The 22,085-nt window shown below is 40.0% G+C and overlaps 1 protein-coding gene across 3 annotated transcripts in view; it reads right to left on the reverse strand.

Moving 5' to 3' along the window:
• Positions 1-5,200: 5,200 nt before the first annotated feature.
• The window catches only part of TM7SF3 (transmembrane 7 superfamily member 3), a 35,206-nt gene continuing 18,321 nt past the window's right edge, over positions 5,201-22,085 (reverse strand). Inside the window, exons 6-12 of one of the 3 annotated variants that reach the window (XM_028113210.2) lie at positions 19,592-19,769; positions 14,624-14,710; positions 12,530-12,610; positions 11,755-11,907; positions 9,008-9,105; positions 8,069-8,231; positions 5,201-6,815 (exon numbers count right to left, since the gene is read on the reverse strand). In XM_028113210.2, the coding sequence (XP_027969011.1) occupies positions 6,553-6,815; positions 8,069-8,231; positions 9,008-9,105; positions 11,755-11,907; positions 12,530-12,610; positions 14,624-14,710; positions 19,592-19,769 (1,023 nt within the window). In that variant the 3' untranslated portion in view covers positions 5,201-6,552. The remainder of the gene's footprint in view (positions 6,816-8,068; positions 8,232-9,007; positions 9,106-11,754; positions 11,908-12,529; positions 12,611-14,623; positions 14,711-19,591; positions 19,770-22,085) is intronic. The other 2 variants (XM_028113211.2, XM_028113212.2) reach the window with 2 other exon arrangements.

A 22,085-nucleotide genomic window follows, 5' to 3' on the forward strand; every position in this document is an offset into this window, starting at 1 on the left:
GAAATAGTTTATGTCCAGATTATTAAACTAATTTACTATCAATATCTATCCAGTGCAGTTTATTATATACTACGGCTTAAAAATTCTAGCAACAGGAACAAAGATATGTACCTAAATTTGCATAACAAAAAGCTTAATACTAAATTGCACATATAATTACAACTATGTAAAAATCAAATGCATAGGGGGAAATGTCCAGAAGCAAATAACATCAGTATACTTCCAACTAATTCTGTTGTTTTACATACACTAGTCAGTTAGTTACAAAAAACTTTGGTTTGCAGGGAACAGAAACTATCTTTATATAGATGTCATAATTTATTCAACTATTTCTCCTACTGATGGATATGCAGACTGTAATTTTTGTTAACATAAAACAGTGCTTCCTTAAACATCTATGTACGTATTTTATGTACTGTACCTATTTCACATATATAAATTCTCAAAAGTAGGTTATGTTCCTTTTTGTTACAATTTATCTTTTACATAAAGGAAAAAATAAATGTACATGGTTAAAAATCCAGCATACAGAAAATATTACAGCTCAAAGTCAGTCTCTTCCTACAACCTATGTCTTCCCAGAGGTAATTACAAGTTTCTTGTGAATCAGAAAAACTTAACCTATACATGGTTTTATTTTTATTTTTTTAAAGATTTTATTTATTTATATAAGAGAGAATGAAAGAGAGAGCATGAGGGGAGAGGGTCAGAGGGAGAAGCAGACTCCCTGCTGAACAGGGAGCCCAATGCCGGGACTCAATCCCACGACTCCAGGATCATGACCTGAGCCGAAGGCAGTCGCTTAACCAACTAAGCCACCCAGGTGCCCCTATAAATGCTTTTAAACATACACACACACACACACAGTCGGAATCTGAAATACACCTTGGTTCTTCAGTTTTTTTTTCCAGTTAATGATATCCCTTGCAAGTTTTTTTTTTCCATATAAGGAAAAAGGAGTAAACCTACATAAAACCCTCTGCTTTGGAATAACTAAAGCCTTCAGGAAATTAACTATATTGAAGTCAGTATCAGTAGGTAGAACTGGACCCAGAGTAAAAACATCTTGCTCTTGAAGCACAGGATATATACTCCTTGAGTATCAGACATTGCTAGGAAAGCTACATTTGGGCTTTCTATAAAACTAACAAAGAAGAAAGCTGGTTAGAATCAGTGTTCCAAGAGCTTGTCCCTGTCCCAGTGTATAACCCCAAGCCTTAGCACATTGCTTCTGTCTATATTTACAGTTGAAGATGAATAGGGCTAGACCTTGACTACTTTAAAATGCCAAGGATTTATCAGCTTCATCTCAAATTTCAGCACCACGCAGTGGTCAAGTACTCAGTGTTATCAAATCACAGGTTGATGTGAGATCAAGTGAATGAATTCTTCAAATGTTAACTTCTAGAATATGTTCATTTTAAGACCTATCTCTAACTGGAATATAAATAAAAACTTTATAAGGATTTTATTCCTGGTCATGCAGACTCTAGACCTATAGAATATAAGAGGTTAAAAACATTCAGGAGAAAATTCTGTAGAGAATCACTGGTGTATATCATTGAAGGAATTTAGGAGGGAGAGCTGGTTTGGAAGAAGAGTAGTTCTACTTGTGAAATGGAAGACTGTCCTGTGTTGAAAAACTTTCAAGCATTTTTTTTAAAGATTTTATTAGAGAAAGCATGGACAGAGGAAGAAGCAGGCTCCCTGGGGCTCCATCCCAGAACCCTGAGATCATGACCTGAGCCAAAGGCAGATGCTTAACCGACTGAGCCACCAGACGCCCCAAAACTTTCAGGCATTAATAAGCAAGATGAGATTTTTCAGAGGAAAGCCTTTAATTCTGTCCATGAGAGTAGTCCTCTAGAACTCAGGCCCAGCCCTCGCAATACATATATTTCAGTTTTATTTTTTTTTTTAAAGATTTTATTTATTTATTTGAGAGAGAGAATGAGAGATAGAAAGCACGAGAGGGAAGAGGGTCAGAGGGAGAAGCAGACTCCCTGCTGAGCAGGAAGCCCGATGTGGGACTCGATCCTGGGACTCCAGGATTATGACCTGAGCCGAAGGCAGTCGCTTAACCAACTGAGCCACCCAGGCTCCCCATATATTTCAGTTTTAAGCAGTTTTGGTATATGGATGGTCTCCTGCTCCAAATGAGGCAGCTAGTTTATTTTAAAAAGGTGTTGGGGCGCCTGGGTGGCTCAGTTGGTTAAGTGTCTGACTCTTGGTTTCGGCTCAAGTCATGGTCTCAGGGTCGTGAGATTGAGCCCTGAGCCAGGCCCAGCGCTCAGCGCAGAGTCGGCTTGGAATTCTCTCCTTCTCCTTCTGCCCTTTCCCCCTGCTCACACACTCACACTCTCTAAAATAAATAAAATCTTAAAAAAAAAAAAAAAAGTGTTGAGGTCCAGTTCAATTGATGAAAACACTGAACTGGGGAACAAAGGCACATTTAATGTGTCTCAACTACTTCCGTCTGCATCATTTTCTGATCTTCCACCCCCTTCCTTAAAGCTCTGCCCAGTTCAGGCAGGACAGAGGACATGCAAGCCAGTCTGGACAATAGAGAATCCATTAGCAGGAAGAGCCATGAACCATGGTGAATAAGCCTTCTAGCTCCTAAGAACTTCAAAGTAAAATTATTGTGGCCATCCTTTAACCTCCTTCCAAGCGAAGGAATCCACACGGGGTGGGGGTGGGGGGGTGGAGTCAGGTATGTTATACTTGTATAGAGGTATATTAATAGGACTCTGGAACAGAACGAAAGAATTTGAGGACCACAGACTGTAAATCACTCAAGTGTTCTGACCCCCCTGCCAGGAAACAACTGCTAAATTCTAGGGACTTAGGAGAAAATGAAAAAGAAAGGTAAATAGAAAGACAAGGTATGCTCTGTGCAGATTTATAGTATAAAATTTAACAAGGAAGGCAATAAAAAGAGAACCATCTGATATAATAATCCCACTTCTGGGTATATAGCCAAAGGAAATGAAAAGCAAGATCTTGAAAAAATGGCTAATTCCCATGTTTACTGCAGCATTATTCACAATAGCCAAGACAGGGAAACATCCTAAATGTCCATCAATGGGTGAATGGATAAAAATGTGGTGTGTATACATATATAATTGAATATTATTCAGCCATGATAAAGAAATCCTGCCATTTCCAACATGGATGGACCTTGAGGGCATTACGCCAAGTGAGAGAAGTCAGAGAAAGACAAACGATGGATGATATCACTTCTATGTGGAATCTAAAAAACCCAAATTCCTAGTAACAGAAAGTGGAATGGTGGTTACCAGCAGCTGGAGGTGGGAGAATTGGGAAAATGTTATTTAAGGAAGGAATGAACTCACAATTAGATAAAATCTGGAGCTCAAATGCACTAGGGATTATGGTCAACAATACTGTATTATAAACTTCAAGGTTGCCAAGAGACTAGATCCTGTTTTCACAAAAAGAATGTGACATGACAAGAGGCATTAGCTCACTCTATGGTGGTAATCACACTGTAACATAAATGTATCAAATCAACATACTGTACTCCTTAAACTTACATAGTGTTGTAGGTCAATTACATCTCAGTTAAAAAAAAAAAAAAAAACATCCTTTCTGGATCAAAATGTGAAAAGCAAAGAATGGGCTCACTGACCCCACCAAGCACCAAAGTGAAGGGCTGCAAGGACTGGCAGGGCACACAGGGGAGAGACTCCCCTGGGGGCTCTCCACAGAGAAGGGAAGGCCTGGAAGCTTTTCTTTATGCTTTCAACCCCACTACATGGGATGCACTCAGCCTCCTTGTGGTTTGGTTACACCTACTCCTCTTCCAAGTCTCAGCTTAAGTGTCATTTCAAGGAATTCTTCCTTGGCATCTCAGATTCTACCCTCTCATCCATTTTAAAGTACATTGCATATTGTACCTCCTCTGCGTAACTACTGTAGTATCTGTCTCATCACACTCAAAACCGTGAAGCAGGGGCCATGCCAGTGTATTTTGCCATCTTCCTAGTATCCAAGGCATGGCCTGGCACTTAGGAATTCAACACATATTTATGTAATGAGTAAAGGTGAGATCCAAGTAAAAACTACTATCATTGTACGTGGGGGGTTTCTTGTTGTTTGCCTCTTTCGCTGATATAGCCTGATCCAGACCTGCCAACCTCCCCAGTGTAATGATTATATGGTAGTCCTTGGGTAAGCCCAAGTTTCCACTAGCTTGAGCCCCTCTTTACCTCCATTTCCTAGAGTGGTCCTTGCAAACACAGTGGCCAGATTGCCCAGAAGTCCTCCAATCAACAATCAGGGTAAAATGATTTCTAAAGTGTATTAGTTTCTAGCTAGTGCTGCCATAAAATGCCACACATAGGGTGCCTTAAACAATAGAAATTTATTTTCTCTCCATTCTGGAGGACGGAAGTCCAAGATCAAGGTTGGTTTCCACTGAGACCTCTCCTCTACTTGCAGAAGGCTGCCTTCTCACTGTGTTGTCACCAATTCACCAGCAGAAGAAAACTGAAAATTGATCAATGATTTACATTTTCATTTTGACGCAGTGTAAAGCACACTTGGATGGAAGTCAGGTATCCCGAATTTTGATCTGGCACTGTTCCTGATAATAGTGATTTCATATAACTGACTCCTTCGTCAAGAATTTCCTTAGTTACAAAGTAAGGGGTCAGATCACATGATCTCTTAAAGTCTGTACCTGGTCTAATAGTCTAGCAGTTTCCTTGGTAGAATCCATTTTCTATCCCAAACTTCTATAGAACTCCACTGGTCCATAGCACTAGTTAGCTACTGTGGTTTGGTTAGCTAACTGTTAGCTAACTGTTAGCTAACCTGTAACAGGTTAATCAGAACTAAAACATTTAAGGAATAGTGTAACTAATTTTCTGGTAATACTACTACTTCTTTTCTTCAATTGGACAAACCTGAAGTGCTAAGGACACCAACACAAATTAGTCCACCAAAGATACCAGCTTTCCTTCTAACAAGGAATATAAATGTTAACACACTGCCTCAGATTTCCTTCATTTCCTATTATTTCATTTAGGCTTAAACTGAATTTTTAAAATAAAGATTTAATTCTCCAGTTTAAGTAATTTTATACCTATGAAATTTCTCTCATGTCTTTGTTGCTATGGTACAAATACAGTTGGTAAAAAAAAATTAGAGATTTTCAGCATTTTTTTCAAAATAGTTTTTATTAAAAAATTATACAAATTGGCTATTACTCAAATTATGAAAATTTTTAAACACTTTGTCTCAAGCCTCCAAAAAAGTGTGCTCTGTCTTTACAGTCTTCAGTGGCAATACACTGTGATGGAACAGAAAATAACTCACAAACATTTCAAAGAACTTTGTTAGAATGTACAAGGATATGATAGAAGCCAGAATCCTTAAAGTGATTAAAAAAAATTTCAAGTTTAAGTATTACTGAAGTTATATAAAGTTACAGAATAGTAAACACCTATGTGTAATTTTGCAAAGGAAAAATGATTAGTTTTGTATGTCTACACTTTGTTTCAGCCTTTCCAAAAACACTTTTAAATGCAAAAACAAAATTTTCCAGTTACCTGAAACTTCAAAAATCTATTGTACTTTGAAAAAACTCTTAAAAGCAGCATTGTTTAAATAGCGGTTAATTCACAAATGTGTGTGCAACCAACCACAACCACCCTCACTATGACTCAGGCATGTCAAGAGTCCCCAGCTTACAATCCACAGCAGGACCAGAGGCAGCAAGCATCTCTGACAGTTAAGAGAAAAGGCCATGAGGAGTAGGTATGCAGCCCAGGGTATCCAGGTGCTTGCTTGTGGAGAAAAAGGGTCAAAACTGATGGGACTTTCCTTACAGAATCCAAGGTCCTAATTCAAAGCAGCTCCTTTAAACACCTAATTCCTTTTTGACCCCCTTCCTCATCACTAAAACAGATGGTACAAAGTCTTTATACAAAACCTGTGTTTTTTGAAACCTGTGTTTTACATCAATGCTAATTACAACCAATTTAGCAGAACTACAAAATGCAAATTTTAAAAGATTTCCTTACTAATGGGACTATAGATTAGGGTAGGAGCCAACTGGTTTCCTAAGAAACAATTCTAATGCACTTTAAATTGGAAATCAGATGTCAACACTACTTTAAAAGGCCCTTAAAGAAAAAAAAAAAGAAATGAGGCCATTGTATACATATCAAAGTTTTATTTTCTATATAAGTTGACCTATTTTCAAATAACTGACATAATTTAGTATTTAAATTAGCATTTTAAGCAATAAAAGGCAAAAACAAAGTGCCTACTGAACTATACACTTTATGATTGATACAGTAAATGTGTAATTTTACCACAATTAAAAATAAACAAAAGAAGGGTACCTTTTGATAATATATCAATAAGGACACCACAATATTGTGCAAACCACAGATAGATACAAAAGCCTGTTTTTTCTCAGACTTGCACTGGAGATGGCTGAAGCAGGCTGGGCACACACACCAAAGCTGGGACAACGCTTGAGTTTTACTTCAAGATCACACTGACCGAGCCCTTTGGCATCTAAAGAAGCAGGGGTGTTCTCTCTCCAGCTGGCTGTTCCTTCCGGAAGAGTTCTTTGATCTGGGTTAGTTGGCCACAGAGCCGCTCTCTCAATGGAGGGATGTGGTAGCTAGGGTCCAGAACGTTCGTTACTCTGCGCTCCCTCTCTCGCTTCCATAACTTGTATGGGTGGGGAGGAAAAAACGGGCGCCCTCTTTCTCTTCGAATCTGTAATGTAATTCCACTTACGGCAAGCATCCCCCATACAGCCAGGATAATAAAGTCTAAAAAACAGCAGGAAAGCAGTTTGAACTCTTGTATTTTAAAACCTAACAGAGCTCTAACACTTAATCTTTTCATAGTTTAAATCTATGTCATTCTTTCTTGGCAACATTAGACTTTCTGGTGAGTTTGGCCAAACGTGTATTTCCTCACTTACAACCAAGGAACTGAATAAGGAAGCTACAGTCTTAAATTGTAAAATGGGAATTTTCTATCCTAGGCATTTGAAAGTCCAGAGAGGCTGTAAGAAGTCAGTTGTTTGGATCCCTGGAATTCCAATATTGTGTGACCAGTGCCCACAGGCGTGGTTGGCTGTTTTGTTTTTCTGGGGCTGGGGTGGGAAGAAAGCAGTCCTCTAGCTATACCTCACAAATGTACATCATGGAACATTAAATGCCACCCTGCTATCTATTTTCCCCACTCCACTCAATATGGGGCCCCACCCCCCTCATGCAGAGTGCATACAGGAATGCATGAAGAGATTCAACAAACTGTAACTGAGCTGCTAGTAAAGGCTTGACAAAATATTGTTTTGTATGTAAAACTTGCAAGACACATGGATTTCAAAGTCTCTACCATCAACCTCTTATCCAGTGACGGCGGGCTCAGGATGGTCGAGGGGAAGATCTGTCCTTAAATAGTCACAGCAATCATGACTATGCTTACATATCTTCAACAACAAGACATAATTTTCCACCTAACATTTCTGAAACCAATACATCCTACATTCATTGTGAACATTTAGCCATTTTTTTCTTCAAAAAGTCAGTGGAGACCTTTAATGGGTAGAATCTTACAATTGCAGAAACAATAACACCTTCTGATTGAAAATCACTTTTTCACTTTCAAGTAGCAAATTACATGCTTCTTTAAAGGAAGGAAACAAGGGAATAACTTTAACAATCAGGCTGTCATTCTCATCCCTCATCCCACCGCAACCAAACAGCTTTGTTCCCAGGATTCTTCTCACCACTGGGAATTGACCAGGTAACCAAAGTAATCCTGGTTGAGAAATTTCTTAAAGTTCTCAAAGATTTTTAGAAGTATGAACTTCAACCACCTTACAAATTTAAATTCTTTTCTCCCATGGTCATAAGTTATTATTAACAGAAGGCTCTAATACATTTGTATGGTGTGAGTTTCCTCCTCTTGTCCAGTTAACCTTCTTTCCATCTAGTTACCAAGTGCTCTTGTTAGCACAAGTGGGCCAGTATTCTTACTTGACTATCCCTCGGGTTCTTGGATTTAGTCTTACCATTAGTTTGAAAAGGCACGTTTGTGAAAGCTCTGTGGAAATCCACGTTCAGTGCTCTCTTGAGTACATTCAGAGTGATGTAAGAAAGGCTTGTGTACAAGTAACTGTCCGAGGCTAAGACCACCGAGTAGGAACCAATGAATCCACAAGTCAGTATGTTCAGCTGTGGAAGAGTGCAAGCGTTTAGGCATCGCCACTTTGTAGAACAAGGAATAGTTTCTAACCCTCCTCAACTGGCCTCAGTCACAGGGACTCCCTTCTGCTCCCTCAGGGCACATGAAATGGGGTCAAGTCTCAGCGCTGAATCGAGGTTACCTGGAAGGTTAAACTGAAAACCACCTTCCACACCCACAGTGAGTTCTTACTCATAGGAAATGTCCTCCCTGGGGCACCTGGGCGGCTCAGCCGTTAGGCGTCTGCCTTCAGCTCGGGTCATGGTCCCAGGGTCCTGGGATCGAGGCCCATGTTGGGCTCCCTGCTTGGCGGGGAGCCTGCTACTCCTTCTCCCTCTGCCTCTCCCCCTGCTGTGCTCTCGCTCTCTCTCAAATAAATAAATGACATCTTAAAAAAAAAAAAAAAGGCAATGTCTTCCCTGTGAAAGAACCTCAATAATAAAGTCTAATTAGATGAAGAACGCTTTGTCTGGAGAGACCGTTGAAACTAAGGGTCCATCAGCTTGTGCGTTTACCGTGAGCCCAACCTCTCTGCTCCCACTGTTCAAAGCATACTGACAGCAGGGACCACCTGATGAAAAAAACACCGCGCACTAATTGTAATCAGAACTTCTCTTGCTTTCATAGTAACAAGGCTATTTAAAATCAATCATCTAAAGATTCTCAGGTAGCTCTCCCCGGTAAATAAAACATGCAAAACGATGAAGTGAACAACTGAAGGCCCGGGACAATAGGATGAATGAGTCTCACTTGTTGAAACACTTACTATTCTTAGGCAGCCCATGAAAACTACTGGAATGAGAACAGCTACACAAGAGAAGGTCACCCAGAACACACCATCGTCTTGAAAAATCTTCAGGTTTCCTGAAAAAGCAAAAAGCAAGCAAGAGTTAACAGGTTTACCAAGTTCAATTTCATTTTCTCAACATCTAAACACAGACATGCATCGAAGTTTTACTATAACCACCAGGGAATAGGTTGACAATCAGAAATGAATTCTGACTTTTGTCATTTAACTGCCAATACAATCCCCTTTGAAGGATGTGTCTTAGAAGGTTGAGGGTTGGGAGGGAAATCAAGCAGGTAAATGCTCTGCATTTATTCCCAGGAAAATTTAGAAGAGGCTGGACTAGTCCAAGCTCTTCCATTCACTAGCTGCGATACTGAGCCTGTTTCCTAACCCATAAAATGAGAAGAATGAACTATTTCGTGGCCAAGCTCCAAACCATCCTTCCTTGCTCTATGTTTCTATCACTCTATGATTTTGTACTGCAAAGTAAAAAGTGAAAGTAAATGGCATTCAGAGCTAACTATTTGAGCTCCTACCCAAAATGAGCAGCAAAATCCATTTACTAGATTTTTACCATCAATGCATTTCCTGCCCAGCCACTGCATCCTGAAAGATGTGATTCCTCATGCATCAGGAAAGACGGGAGCTAACCACTTTCCTGCGCTTCTACTAAACCCTTCTCCAAAATGTGGCACGCCTACATGTGACCCGGGAAGACTCTATTAGAACTCCTATTTATAAATTAAATTTAAATAGCAAGAACATAAGCCTGACAATTATACTGATGCTGGCACCATCATTCAGTCCAACTGGAGGTGGCCCCATAGCTTGAGGCCCATAAATCCCGGAAGAGAGGGAGAGTTCCATAGTAAGAAGATGTGACCTTAGGACTCCACATTCTCAGAAAGTGAACTACAACATGTTGCAGTGAGGTGAATTTATGGATCATATTCTGTAGCTTAATTGTATTAACCTTCACAAAATACACATGTAGCTTTAAAAAAAAAAAAAAAAAAGTCAAGGAATCCAGGGATTAAAAACAGTAGTTGTGATGCAGGTATGTGAAGACCGACCCTTTCAGAGTATAAGCTCTTTGCTATTGACATCAGAAGGGGAAAACAGTAGTAATTTAATTAGATCTGAGAGATTAGCCAATATTTTTCAAATTTTAACGCTTAAAAAATATGATTTTGCACCCACTGGAGACGCTCACAGTAGCTGTCCTTCATCAATGAGACAGTTCACAAATAAACACATTAACTATTAAAAATTCTAACCAATCATCCCTCCATTCTCCAAGCATTAACAAAGAAAGGGAAGGGAGCTCATTAAGTAGTTGATTTAGCACTTTTAGAGTAGGGCCCTGAATCTGCATTTTCAACAACCATCCCTGTGAACCTGTCCTTTAGCCAAATCTAAACATTGCTACTTTGCATCAGACTATCAAGATAAAAAGCTACCTGCAAGGGAGCCTGTGGGAATGAACCTGACTATAGGGTTGACTAAAATCAGAACAAAGGGCCTTGGAATGGTCAGTAAACACACCATTTGTCAATTCTTTCTGGTCTTGCAAAAAAAAAATCCTCAGAGAGCCAACTGCACTCTGTAAATTACATCATGCAAGAGAAATTACATCATCAAGAGATGACAGCCTCATCTAACATTCCCAACTTTAATCTGATATTGATATACATAATAGAAGAACTAAACTATCACAAGAAGGAAATAGCCTAAAAGAGTACCTTAGAATATTTTTTTTTTGCATTTCTGACAACAATCAGGAGATGTAAGTTATTATACAACCACAAAGTGAAGGGGGGCAGAATATGCCACTCCAAAATGTGCCACTTTGGCATGTGGATTATTTTGAGTTGAAGGCAATCAAGACCCACCAGGGTCAGGAAAAACTTTAATTGCTTCACTAACTGCCTAAAAGAATTTACATAGGGAGCCTGACCCAGAAAGAGAGCAACTACCGGTGGTAACTATTTTATCTGAAATACTTAACTGCCTGGTAGGGCAAACATCTGATTACCAAACGTCTGCTCTTTTTCTTTTCTTGTGACTTGCCCTCCCCACCTTTGAAACCCCAGGCACCGACCCCATTCCTTAGCTCTGGATGACAAAGAAGGCTCAACTGCTTGACTGCCTTTGGGTCCCATATTTTTAAGGGGTTCCTGTACATACAAAATCAAATTTGTTCTCTTGTTAATCTGTCTTTTATCAATTTAATGATTAGACCAGCCGAAGAACCTTAGAAGGATAGAAGGGAAATTTCTCCTCCCCTACAAAAGAAAGTTAACTTACAAGTTAACCACATTCTAAGCATTCTAAGTAAAAATTGAATTACTTAAAAAAAAAAAAAAACCCAGAACCATCCCCTGTGCTGCTGCCCTAGATGACAAGTAGGTATTTAGAACGCCTGGGGTCTGGCAGATGGTGGGAGTGAAGGCTGGGGTATAAGACAACCAGGAATGAAGCACCAGGTTCCCAACTCGGCTGCCAGCAGAGCAGTGCCAAGTTGATCTGTGGGATATACTGGGCTTCCACTTAAGATTCACTTTGTACTGGCCCTCCCTAAAGCGCCACATCATCAGTAGAAATTTCCAGAACTCTACAGGCAAGGCCCCAAGTCCCTGATGGGGCAGTATTTGTACACAGAGAACCCAAATAAGGTCTTGCAAACAGTAAACTGAACACAGAAAACATGACACATCTCCTACCCAGTGGAGTGAAGAACGTCACTGAGGAGATGAGGAAGCCCAGCACTAATCCAACACACAGCATGCAGAACAGGAGGATTCCAAATCGCCACCAAGCAGCTACCAGGAGAATCCCACCAACGCTTCCAGCGACGGCTGTCAGAATCAGACGAACTGCACAGAAGGAGATGAACTGTTTGACCAGAGGCAGCTTTTCCTACCACGTGCATTAGACACACACCACCATTACCAGAGGCAGCCTTAGCCTTTCTGTAGGTCAGGCCGAGGCAGTGCCATGACACCAGCACGGAGAGGCCTTCTCTGAGGAGGGGCTGGTCTGAGCTGCAGAAACTAGCAGGTGAGCTAAACCTCCCAGGCAAGTGATAGGTGTGGCTTGGCACAACCCATAAATTGGGGCTAAGGAAGAAGGGGCAACAAGCATTCTGTTAAATGTGACAGGGAAGGATGGGCTGTGTTTGTTTTAAGGTAAAGAAAATCTTAATATTTTGATTGTTGTAAATTTCGTATCTTCAATATACCAAATGGCTGGAATACGGGTTTATAATCAACATAGCCCTTCACTTCCCTAAGTACCAAGGAATTCACCATGCAAATTAAAAACCCAGAAGAGAAGGTCTAAATGAGTAGCCTAGAAAAGATGTTTCGAGTATAGGTGGCCTATTATTTACACACATAACAGGCTATCTATGACACAATACGGTCAAACTATAGAAAGAAAGGGAGAGTATGAACACAACCCCTTTCTTCCCAATCAAACTGTATTGTTTTCACGTACCATCATACGTAAGAAGTGTCAGTCTTGTAATCAGTATATAGAAGAAGAATCCCATGAAGATAAAGCCTATGAAAAATAATTCTAGTAGCAAACCACCAGAAAAAGAAGAAAAAAAAATACAAGCTATGGTTAGGTATTCTTTTCACAGTGCAATTTAAATTTCTAACCAATAAATACATGCTTAAGCTTCCAGAATTTACACATATTAGGACATTCAGAGGAAAGAAATACCTGAAAGACAGGAAAATTTAGAAGTCATTGGGAGTAAATATTATTAAATGAATATAGTATTAAAATATTAACTATTAGATACACTGCATTAGGTGCCCCTAAGTTTCAATTTATTACATGAGCAAAAATAAAAGGAAAGGAAAAATAACAAAATATTCCAAAATAAAAAGTGACTTTTGGGAAGCCTGGGTGGCTCAGTCAGTTAAATGTCTGCCTTCGGCTCAGGTCATGATCCCAGGGTCCTGGGATGGAGCCCCACATCAGGCTCCCTGCTCAGTGGGGACTCTGCTTCTCCCTCTGCCTGCCGCCCCCCTGCTTGTGCTTGTGCTCACTCTGTCTGACAAATAAATAAATAAATCTTTTTTTTAAAGTGATTTTTATACCTTCCTTTAATTCATCCTTTCCTATTTAGGATGAATAATTAATCACTGTCTTCATCCATTAAAATACCTAGTAATATCTTTGGGACCTTGCCTAGAGCTTGGCAATTAAATTCTTTGTTCTAGAATCATTCTATACTTTGAGGAATTAAACATTCTTCAGAATATTTTCTACTCAATCAAGAAAAAAATATAATAATGAAGACGGAGTTGCATATTTCAATTCATAATTTTTTTTTCTTATGTAGGCCCCAGGCCCATGGAGCCCAACACAGGGCTTGAACTCACGACCCTGAGACCGAGACCTGAGCTGAGATCAAGAGTCAGACGTTCACCTAACTGAGCTACCCAGGCGCCCCCACAATTCATAATTTATTAAAGTAAGTTTAAAAAGTTTGAGATCAGGATTATTTTCACTCCTTCCTTGATGCTCTGTTACACTCCTTGTTAATGAATTAAATAAGGATTTTTTTTTTTTTTTTAGTAATTGCAAACACTGTTACATAAAAGGCAGCCCAAAAATTCAAATCAATTCAGCGAGCATAATTTATATAATAGCCCCCCTATTCATGGTTTTTCTTTCCATGGCTTCAATTACCCCATGGTCCAGAAGCAGATGATACTCCTTCTGAGGTTCCATCAGAAGGTCAATAGTAGCCTAACACTGTCACAATTCTTACCTACATCATTCCCCTCACTTCATCTCATCATATGGGCATTGAATCATCTCACATCAGCACAGGAAGGATAAGTGCAGGATAAGAAGATATTTTGAGAGAGAGGGACATCATTGACATAACCTTTATTACAGCATCTTGCCATAATTATTCTATTTTATTATGTTATTGTTAATTTCTTACTGTGCCGAATTTATAAATTAAATTTTATTGTAGATATGTATGGATAGGAAAAAAACATATATAGAGAGGGTTCAAGTACTGTCCACAATTTCAGGGACCCACTAGGAGACTTGGAAAGTATGCCCCACGGCTAAGAGAGGACTATTGTATTCCACTCCCTGAATGGGTTTCACTGCGAAGATTGTGGAGTTCCTATCTGCAGTCTGCACCTCCCGGGACTAAGCAGACATTTCAATCTACATATACCACAGACCTGCTGCTTGATGTATCTGACACCACGTCACAATCACCATCATCAAAATCCACACAGTCTTACACAAATGTCCTGATTTCCAACCCCAGTTATTTTTAGTCAGCTGGCTGACCTAGCAATTGAAGAAGTCTGCTGCATAAATCCAGTTTTGCTCCCCTCTTAGTAAGAGCAGGTTATACTCCATTGTTAAGAGAAAAAATTAAAATGCATGGCAACTAAGTAAAGTCTACTGAAAAGAACCCAGTCACAAATCTATGAAGATAGCTGGAGATAAGCAGGTGCCTCATCTCCTTAAAGTCCAAATTCCCCAGCAGAATTTAAGCAAAAAAAAACCCATAAGGCACGTAAATAGCAACTACATCAGTAATACCTGTTTTCCAGAATCTGTGTCCAAAAAAACAAATGAAGAGACCAAGCAGGGCAAAAAGGGTGAAGAATACTTTGGTTGATACTCTTCCTAAAAATAATGAAAATTTAGTGGGTAATATATCCAATTTAATACTTTGTATTTAATTACTAGAACAAAGCTTCATGAAAAAAGCCAAGTGAGCTGACAATATATACTTACTTTAATTTATAATATATATCATATACAAATATAAACACATAAATTATAAACCTACTTTCGGAAATACCCTTGCCATCCCTAACAAATTATTTTATGTGGGCAATGAATATCAATGCTACTGCTATGACAAAAAGAGGAACCAGACAATCTATGCTTCCTGACGAGGTATGCAGCACTACTTTTGACATATTCTCGGGGTGTTCTGTGAATATAAAATAGTTTTGTTTCTTCACAAACTGCAAGAAAAAAGGAGGGCAATGGAAAGGAGAACTAGGGGCTAAAAGAGATTTAAAAGACACATCAACTAAATACAATGTATAGGTGTCACCAGAAACCTGATTCAAATAAAAAAACTGAAAAACAATTGGGATGATTGGGAAAATGTAAATACTGGCTGTTAATTTGATGCTATTAGGGAATTATCTTCAATATTTTTCACTGAAACTTGTATTGGTGATACTGTACCTATATGTTTTGAAAACAGAGCTTATCTTTAGGACAAACACACACGTGTGCACATACACACTCCACACTGAAATTTTGTGAGCAAAATGATGGCCACGGATTTGCTATTTAAAAAAATCCAGTAATAGGGGCGCCTGGGTGGCTCAGTCGTTAAGTGTCTGCCTTGGGCGCAGGTCACGATCCCAGGGTCCTGGGATCGAGCCCCGCATCGGGCTCCCTGCTCCACGGGGAGCCTGCTTCTCCCTCTCCCACTCCCCCTGCTTGTGTTCCTGCTCTCGCTGTGTCTCTCTGTCAAATAAATAAATAAAATATTTTTAAAAAATTAAATTAAAAAATACAGTAATAAAGGAGGGCTAGGAGGCAGAGACCCAGGTGGGTATATAGCTGAAACCAAATCACACCATGAATCAAAATCGTTAATGCTGAAAAATTAGTATATGAAGGTTCTTTGAAGTTTTTCATCATAAAAAATTTTAACCAAAATTCACATTAAAAGAACACGTACTACACTGTAAATCACACATGAACAAATTATTGCCCATCTTCTTTACACATATTGCTCCTGAAAAAAAAATGCAGCATTATAACTAACAATAAGGCACAATATACTTCATGATGCCGAAGAATCCCAAAGCTCATGGTCCTTAATAGGCACCAACTTAAATATACATAACACGAACCAAAAGGTACAGCTTAGCAAAGAGAAAAATACACTAAATTCACCGTCATGACTCCTTTGAGATTTATCACAAGAAAATAATCCCTGAACTAAAAACGAAAACAAAACACCTATACAATCTCATGTGAAAAACGGTAAATGTTACCACAGATCAAAACACATAAAATGCTTAAGAGAGCTCAGATGGAGATACCATGAAGACCTACATTTAAATAAGAAACACAAGGCAGAAGACCAGAATTTGCAGGGCATGAGACATAACCCACACAGCAGCTTTTCTGAGAACAAAGTGCCCCAAAGATGAAACAAAAGATAAAACGCCACATTCTGCTTATTTCAGACCTTTTGTTGATTGCTGTTTTATGATTTAATCTTTATACCACAAGTGTGGAGTTTTTCAAATGAAAATCTAAGTGGCAGTTTCCAGCAAGTATAATCATCAAGGTTAGCAAGATCTTCCAACCCAATAAAAACGGACACACACAGTTAGCTTTCCTCCCTGCTATCAGACAGCAGAGAGAAACTAAATGGAATCCCCACTCACAGTACCAGGAAAGGACAGAAACAAATGACACGGGGAAAAAAAAACAGAGAGGTTTCATAAGAAGTAGACTCTAGAGACAAAACGAGAGAGAACACGGACACTTTGGGGGGCAATGAAGACAAAGGGGTGAATGGACTGGAGGACAGAAGACAGTCCAAGTACAGCAGTCTTGAATCATCACAGTATCATCTAGGTTATGATACACAGGCCAAAGTTTTCATTCAAAGGCAATGTGGATACCTCCTCTCCACTCCAAGCTCAGGAAAGATGTCCTCATACACATCAAGCTTGAAAATGAAAGCAACAATAGGACCAACATCATCACTAGGAGGGGTCAACTGAGGTTGGAGAAATAGGATCAGAGCTCCCTTTCTCCTCGGCTAACACGTAGAGATGGAAACCCAGGGGAGGGGAGCTTTCGGATTAGGAGGGGCTCTGGTGCGGAAGGACTCAGGGAAAGGGACTAGAGGACCCCAGAGTAAGTCTACCAGTGAAAGATACAGACCTGATACCTGCCTGGGTCCCCGACATTTTCTCTCTCCAGGATCCTGAGCATGGCAGTGGAAGGCTGGATGGGATACAGCTCTACCAGAGGAGAGGATCCCTAGTCTCTGAACACAATGGGCAGACTTTATTCTTTAGAGCAAAACACCTGGAAAGTGCTATCTGGACTCTTCTCCAATTTCTTTCTTCCTATTTGTTCTCGAACATACTCCAGTAAGGCTTACCCCAGCGCTCCACTGAAACAGCTCTGACACCAACAGCCTCCATGTTGCTAAATCCAGTGGTCATTTTTCAGCTCCTAATTTCCTGATCTCTAAGCACCAAAGTGCCCAGGGCTCTGTCCTCAGACCCGTCTCTTTTCTACTTGCTCACTTCACAGTAAGGCCATCTAGTCCATGGCCTTAAACGCCATCGATTGAATTGGATGAATTTCAAGGTAATCTCCAGCCCACACCTTTCCCCTGAACTCCAGCATATTTACAACCAACTGTCAATTCAACATGTCCACTTGAACGCTTCCTAAGGTTCTCAAACTGAACAGGTCCAAAACTGAACTCCTGATACATGCTCCCAAACCTGCTCCTCCAACAGTCTTTCCCATTTCAGTGAATGGCAGTTCTAGCTCTCCAGGTGCTCCAGCCAAAATGGTAGTCATCTTTTACACCTTTCTTCCACCCCCTCATCCAACCAGCAACTATTCCTGGCACTATTTTGAAATATATGCAGCCACTCGTTGGCCAAATCTGGGATGATTTAACATGAAAATAATGATAGTGATGGATTATCCAGAGAATTAAGAATCCATGGGCTCATGTATGTAAATACATACATAAATAGGGGAGAAGAGAAATCTCTTCCTTACAAGAGAATCCAACTAATATGAAAAAATGATGACATCAGAAAATTGCCCTTTGGCAACCACCTAGTAATAAATGTTTCAGGCAAAGATCATGGGATGCTAAAACTAGCAAGTGAGAGTTTAAGAAGGGGCTATCTACTAGCATTCAGTCTTGCCAAGAATACTTAAAGGGAAAATAGTTACTTTACGATGGAGAAACCTGGCAGACACTACCAACCAAATATTCAAGGTTATCACCACCAGTCATGGGACAAATAGATATCAAATACCTCCTAAGAAGGGCACAACATTGCTTTTTTGTATTCCCACCAAAAATGCATAATATGAATTTAATCATGAGGAAACATCAGACGAACCAAACTGGAGGACGTTCTAAAAAGTCAGCCTGTACTCAAAAAGGTCAAGGTCTTAAAAGACAAAACAGACTGAGAAATTGTTTCAGATTACAGAAAACAAAAGAGACAGGTCAGTTAAATGTAGTATGTGACCACATTTTTTTTTTTATAAAGGACATTAGTGGAATAAGTAGTGAAATTCAGTAACATCTGTAGGTTAAGTAACAGTACTGTATCAGAGTTAATTTTGTGAATTTGATCATTTTTACTATGGTTACATAAGAAAATAAATAGAAATATTTAAGGGAAAAATGTCTTTCTGTCTGCAACTTACTCTCAAGTGGCTCAAAGAAAGCAGTGTATGTGCACATACATACGGGGAGAGCGCGCATGTGAGCGCCCTATAAATAAAAAGCAAATAGCATAGTATGTTCACGTTTGAGGAATCTGAGTGAAGTTTATGCCGAAATTCTTCGTATTTTTGCATCTTTTCTGTGAAACTATCTCAGAATAAAATGTTACACAGAATGATCTTGCAACGCCTCCACTGCCACCATCCTATCTAAACCACTGTCCTCTCTGCCCTGAATTACCACGAGAGCCTGATCCATCTCCGTTTCTCATCTTGCCCCTGACTTTTCTCACAAAAACAGCCAGAGTGATGCCATCAAAACAGGAGTCCAATCACGGCACTCCCTGCTCAAACCCACCAATGCCTTTCCACCGCGCTCTGAACAGAAGCTTCTGCCCACGCTGTGACCGACCAGGCTGCACCTCTCTCCCTCCTCAGGCTCCTCCGGCCGCTGTTCTCATGGCTGTTCTTCGAACACACCAAGAAGGCTCCCGGCTGAGGGCCGTTGTTCCCTCTGCCTGGCAGTACTGCCCAGACACGCGAATGGCTCCCCGCCTCGCCTCGCCCCGGGTCTCCACTCACCCCCTCCCCACCGCCTCTCCACTCGCCCCCCGGGGTCTCCACTCACACCCCCGGGTCTCCACTCAACGGTTAGCGTTTCTGAATGGGCCTCCCTGGCCATCGCTCTCAAACTTCTTCCCTCAGTGTCACTTGTTATTATCCACCTTTCCTACTTAATGTTTGCTAGCACTCAGCAGTTTCTCACATGATGGATATTTTACAAATTTATCTCGTCTGTCTCATCTCCCCCGCTAAAACATAAGCTCCCAGAGGGCACGTAGTCTGTTTTGTTCACTGCTGTATCCCTGTGCCTAGAACAGAGAGTGGGACAATGGAGGGGCTCAAAAGGCATTTGCTGAAATGAATGAAGACTAGACAAAAGCATTTTTTAATATTTTTGAGTTCTGGATTGGTTGACATGGATCTGCAAAGCCAAAGAAGAAATTTCGAAGTTTAAATCCATATACTTACTAAGGGAAGAACAATTACCCTCCTTGGCCTCAAAGCTGCAAGCATATGTGTGAGCAGGAACATAAGCAGCAGATGTATTGAGAAGTGGGTCCCGGACAATGACATTATAAATGACACCTTGTCCTCGGAGAGAGGAGAAGGAAACACTTGTCCTATCATTAGCTGTTAGGGTAACCACCTGAAGCCAAAAATAATGTATGATTAGTGTTCATATTTTTTTAAAAAGCTATTCTATTAGAACCCCACCTACATGTGATAGTAAATTGTAATATTAAATTATAATTCTTGTTTAAAATATATACCAACCCATTTAGCTCTCTCAAACTATTGTCCTGCACATGCTAATATAAGCAAGTTCTTACATGAAATGCTTCTAAAGTTTTTGTACAGCATCAAATGTCAATAATTTAAGTAAAATATTGATATAAAATGTAAACACTAGTCAGGACAAAAAAAAAATTTTGTCATCTACTACATTGTAAACAACACAATGGCAAGAACTACATTTATCTTGCTCACTAGTCCTTCTTTCCTCCGTACTTAGCACAATGCTTGGCACAGAGTAAGTGTTCATTATTACTACTAGCTATGGAACTGTCAAAAGACAAGTGTTTATTAACATCTCACAGAGAGGACCCATTTATCTTTGTTTAACAGACTCTGCAAAAAGAAAACATTCCATATAGTTGTTATGCAGTGGTCCTTCACTTCAAAACCTCCATTTTAAAGGTGGTTTTTTAGATAGGTAATATATGTAATAGAAAAAACAAAAGCCCTATATAGCTAGAATACACTAATACATTGCAACTAATGAAAGTGAGAACATTTAATATTAGCGTTTCAGGAATAATTACAAGCATCTTAGAAAACTTCTGCTTAAAAATATTGCTTAGCCTTCAAAAATATGTTTCTGGCAAAGGACTGGTCAAGTTCAACAAAATGTTAACATTACCTCTTACTCCATTTTTATTATGAAACATTCAAACTTATAGAAATGCTGAAAGAATAATACAATGAATAAACTATAAACCACCACTTAGATTTAACAATTGTTAATATTTTATCCTATTTCTTTTTTTATTCCTCCTTCTTTCCCTCTATTTTTTCCTGCTGAACCATTTTACAGTAAGTTAGATATCATGACATTTCACTTCTAAAGACTTCCGGTGTGCACATCCTAAAACAGCGTTTCTCAAACTTAAGGTGCCTATAATCACTGAGGGAGGGTGTTATAATTTAGATCCTGATTCTATTGCTGGAGGAGGCATCTGAGAGTCTACTTTTCTAGCAATCTCTCAGCTGATGCCAATGCCACCCATTCATCTACCACACTCTGAGTAGCAAGGTACTAAGTAAGGATATTCTCTTTTATACCCATATACCTTAGCTCACCCAAAAAAATCAATCATCTCTTATCTAATACACAGTCCATATTCAGATTTTCCCACGTCTTTTTTTTGTTTAAAGATTTATTCACCTATTTGAGAGAGAGAGAGAGAGAGAGCACCCACACAAGTGGGGGGAGGGGCAGAGGGAGAGAGAATTTCAAGCACACTCCCCGCTGAGCATGGAGCCCCACAATGTGGGGCTCCATCTCACAACCCATGAGATCATGACCTGAGAGGAAATCACAAGTTGAAATCACAAGTCGGACAGTTAACCGACTGAGCGACCCAGGTACCCCCCCCCCCCCCACACACACACCATGTCTTTCAGAGCTTTTCTCTCCTTTAACCAAAATCCAGCCATTTCATGCATGGTGTTTATTTCTGATATCTAGGACAGTCCTTCTCATCACTCTCTCCCACCCACCCAATGATTAAGAACAATTGTCTTTTTCTGTTTGTTTTTTTTATCGGGGGTGGGGGGGAAGGGGAGAGGGAGAGAAGAATCTTCAGTAGGCTCCATTTCCAGCGCAGAGCCCGATATAGGGCTCAATCTCATGACCCTGAGATCATGACCTGAGCCAAAATCAAGAGTCGTTATTTAACCTACTGAACCACCCAGGCACCCCCAGAGCGGCTGTCTTATACGGGCACCTGGCTGGCTCAGTTGGTAAAGCCTGTGACTCTTGATCTCATGGTTGTAAGTTCGAGCCCTGGGTTGGGTGTAGAAATTACTTAAAAATAAAATCTTAAGGGGCACCTAGGTGGTGCAGTTAAACCTCCCACTCTTGGTTTCAGCTCAGGTTGTGATCTCAGGGTTGTGAGATTGAGCCCCTTGTCGGGCTCCGCACTCAGTGCTGGAGTCTGCTTAAGGTTCTCTCTCGCCTCTCCCTCTGCCCCTTACCCCCCACCACCTGCTCACACTTCCTCTCTCTAAATAAAAAACAAAATCTTAAGAAAAAAAGAGCAGTTGTCTTATAGAACATTCCACAATCTGGATTTGTCAGAGTATGCTCAAGGTGTCCAACTTGCTCTTTTACCCCACGTATTTCCTATAAATAGGAACTCCAATGGAGTGAATTCAGGTTAAACATATTTTGCTAAAATAC

The sequence above is a fragment of the Eumetopias jubatus genome, unplaced genomic scaffold (assembly GCF_037043125.1).
Source record: "Eumetopias jubatus isolate StellerSeaLion01/CBP00866 unplaced genomic scaffold, mEumJub1_p1.0 scaffold_8, whole genome shotgun sequence".
NCBI lineage: Eukaryota > Metazoa > Chordata > Mammalia > Carnivora > Otariidae > Eumetopias > Eumetopias jubatus.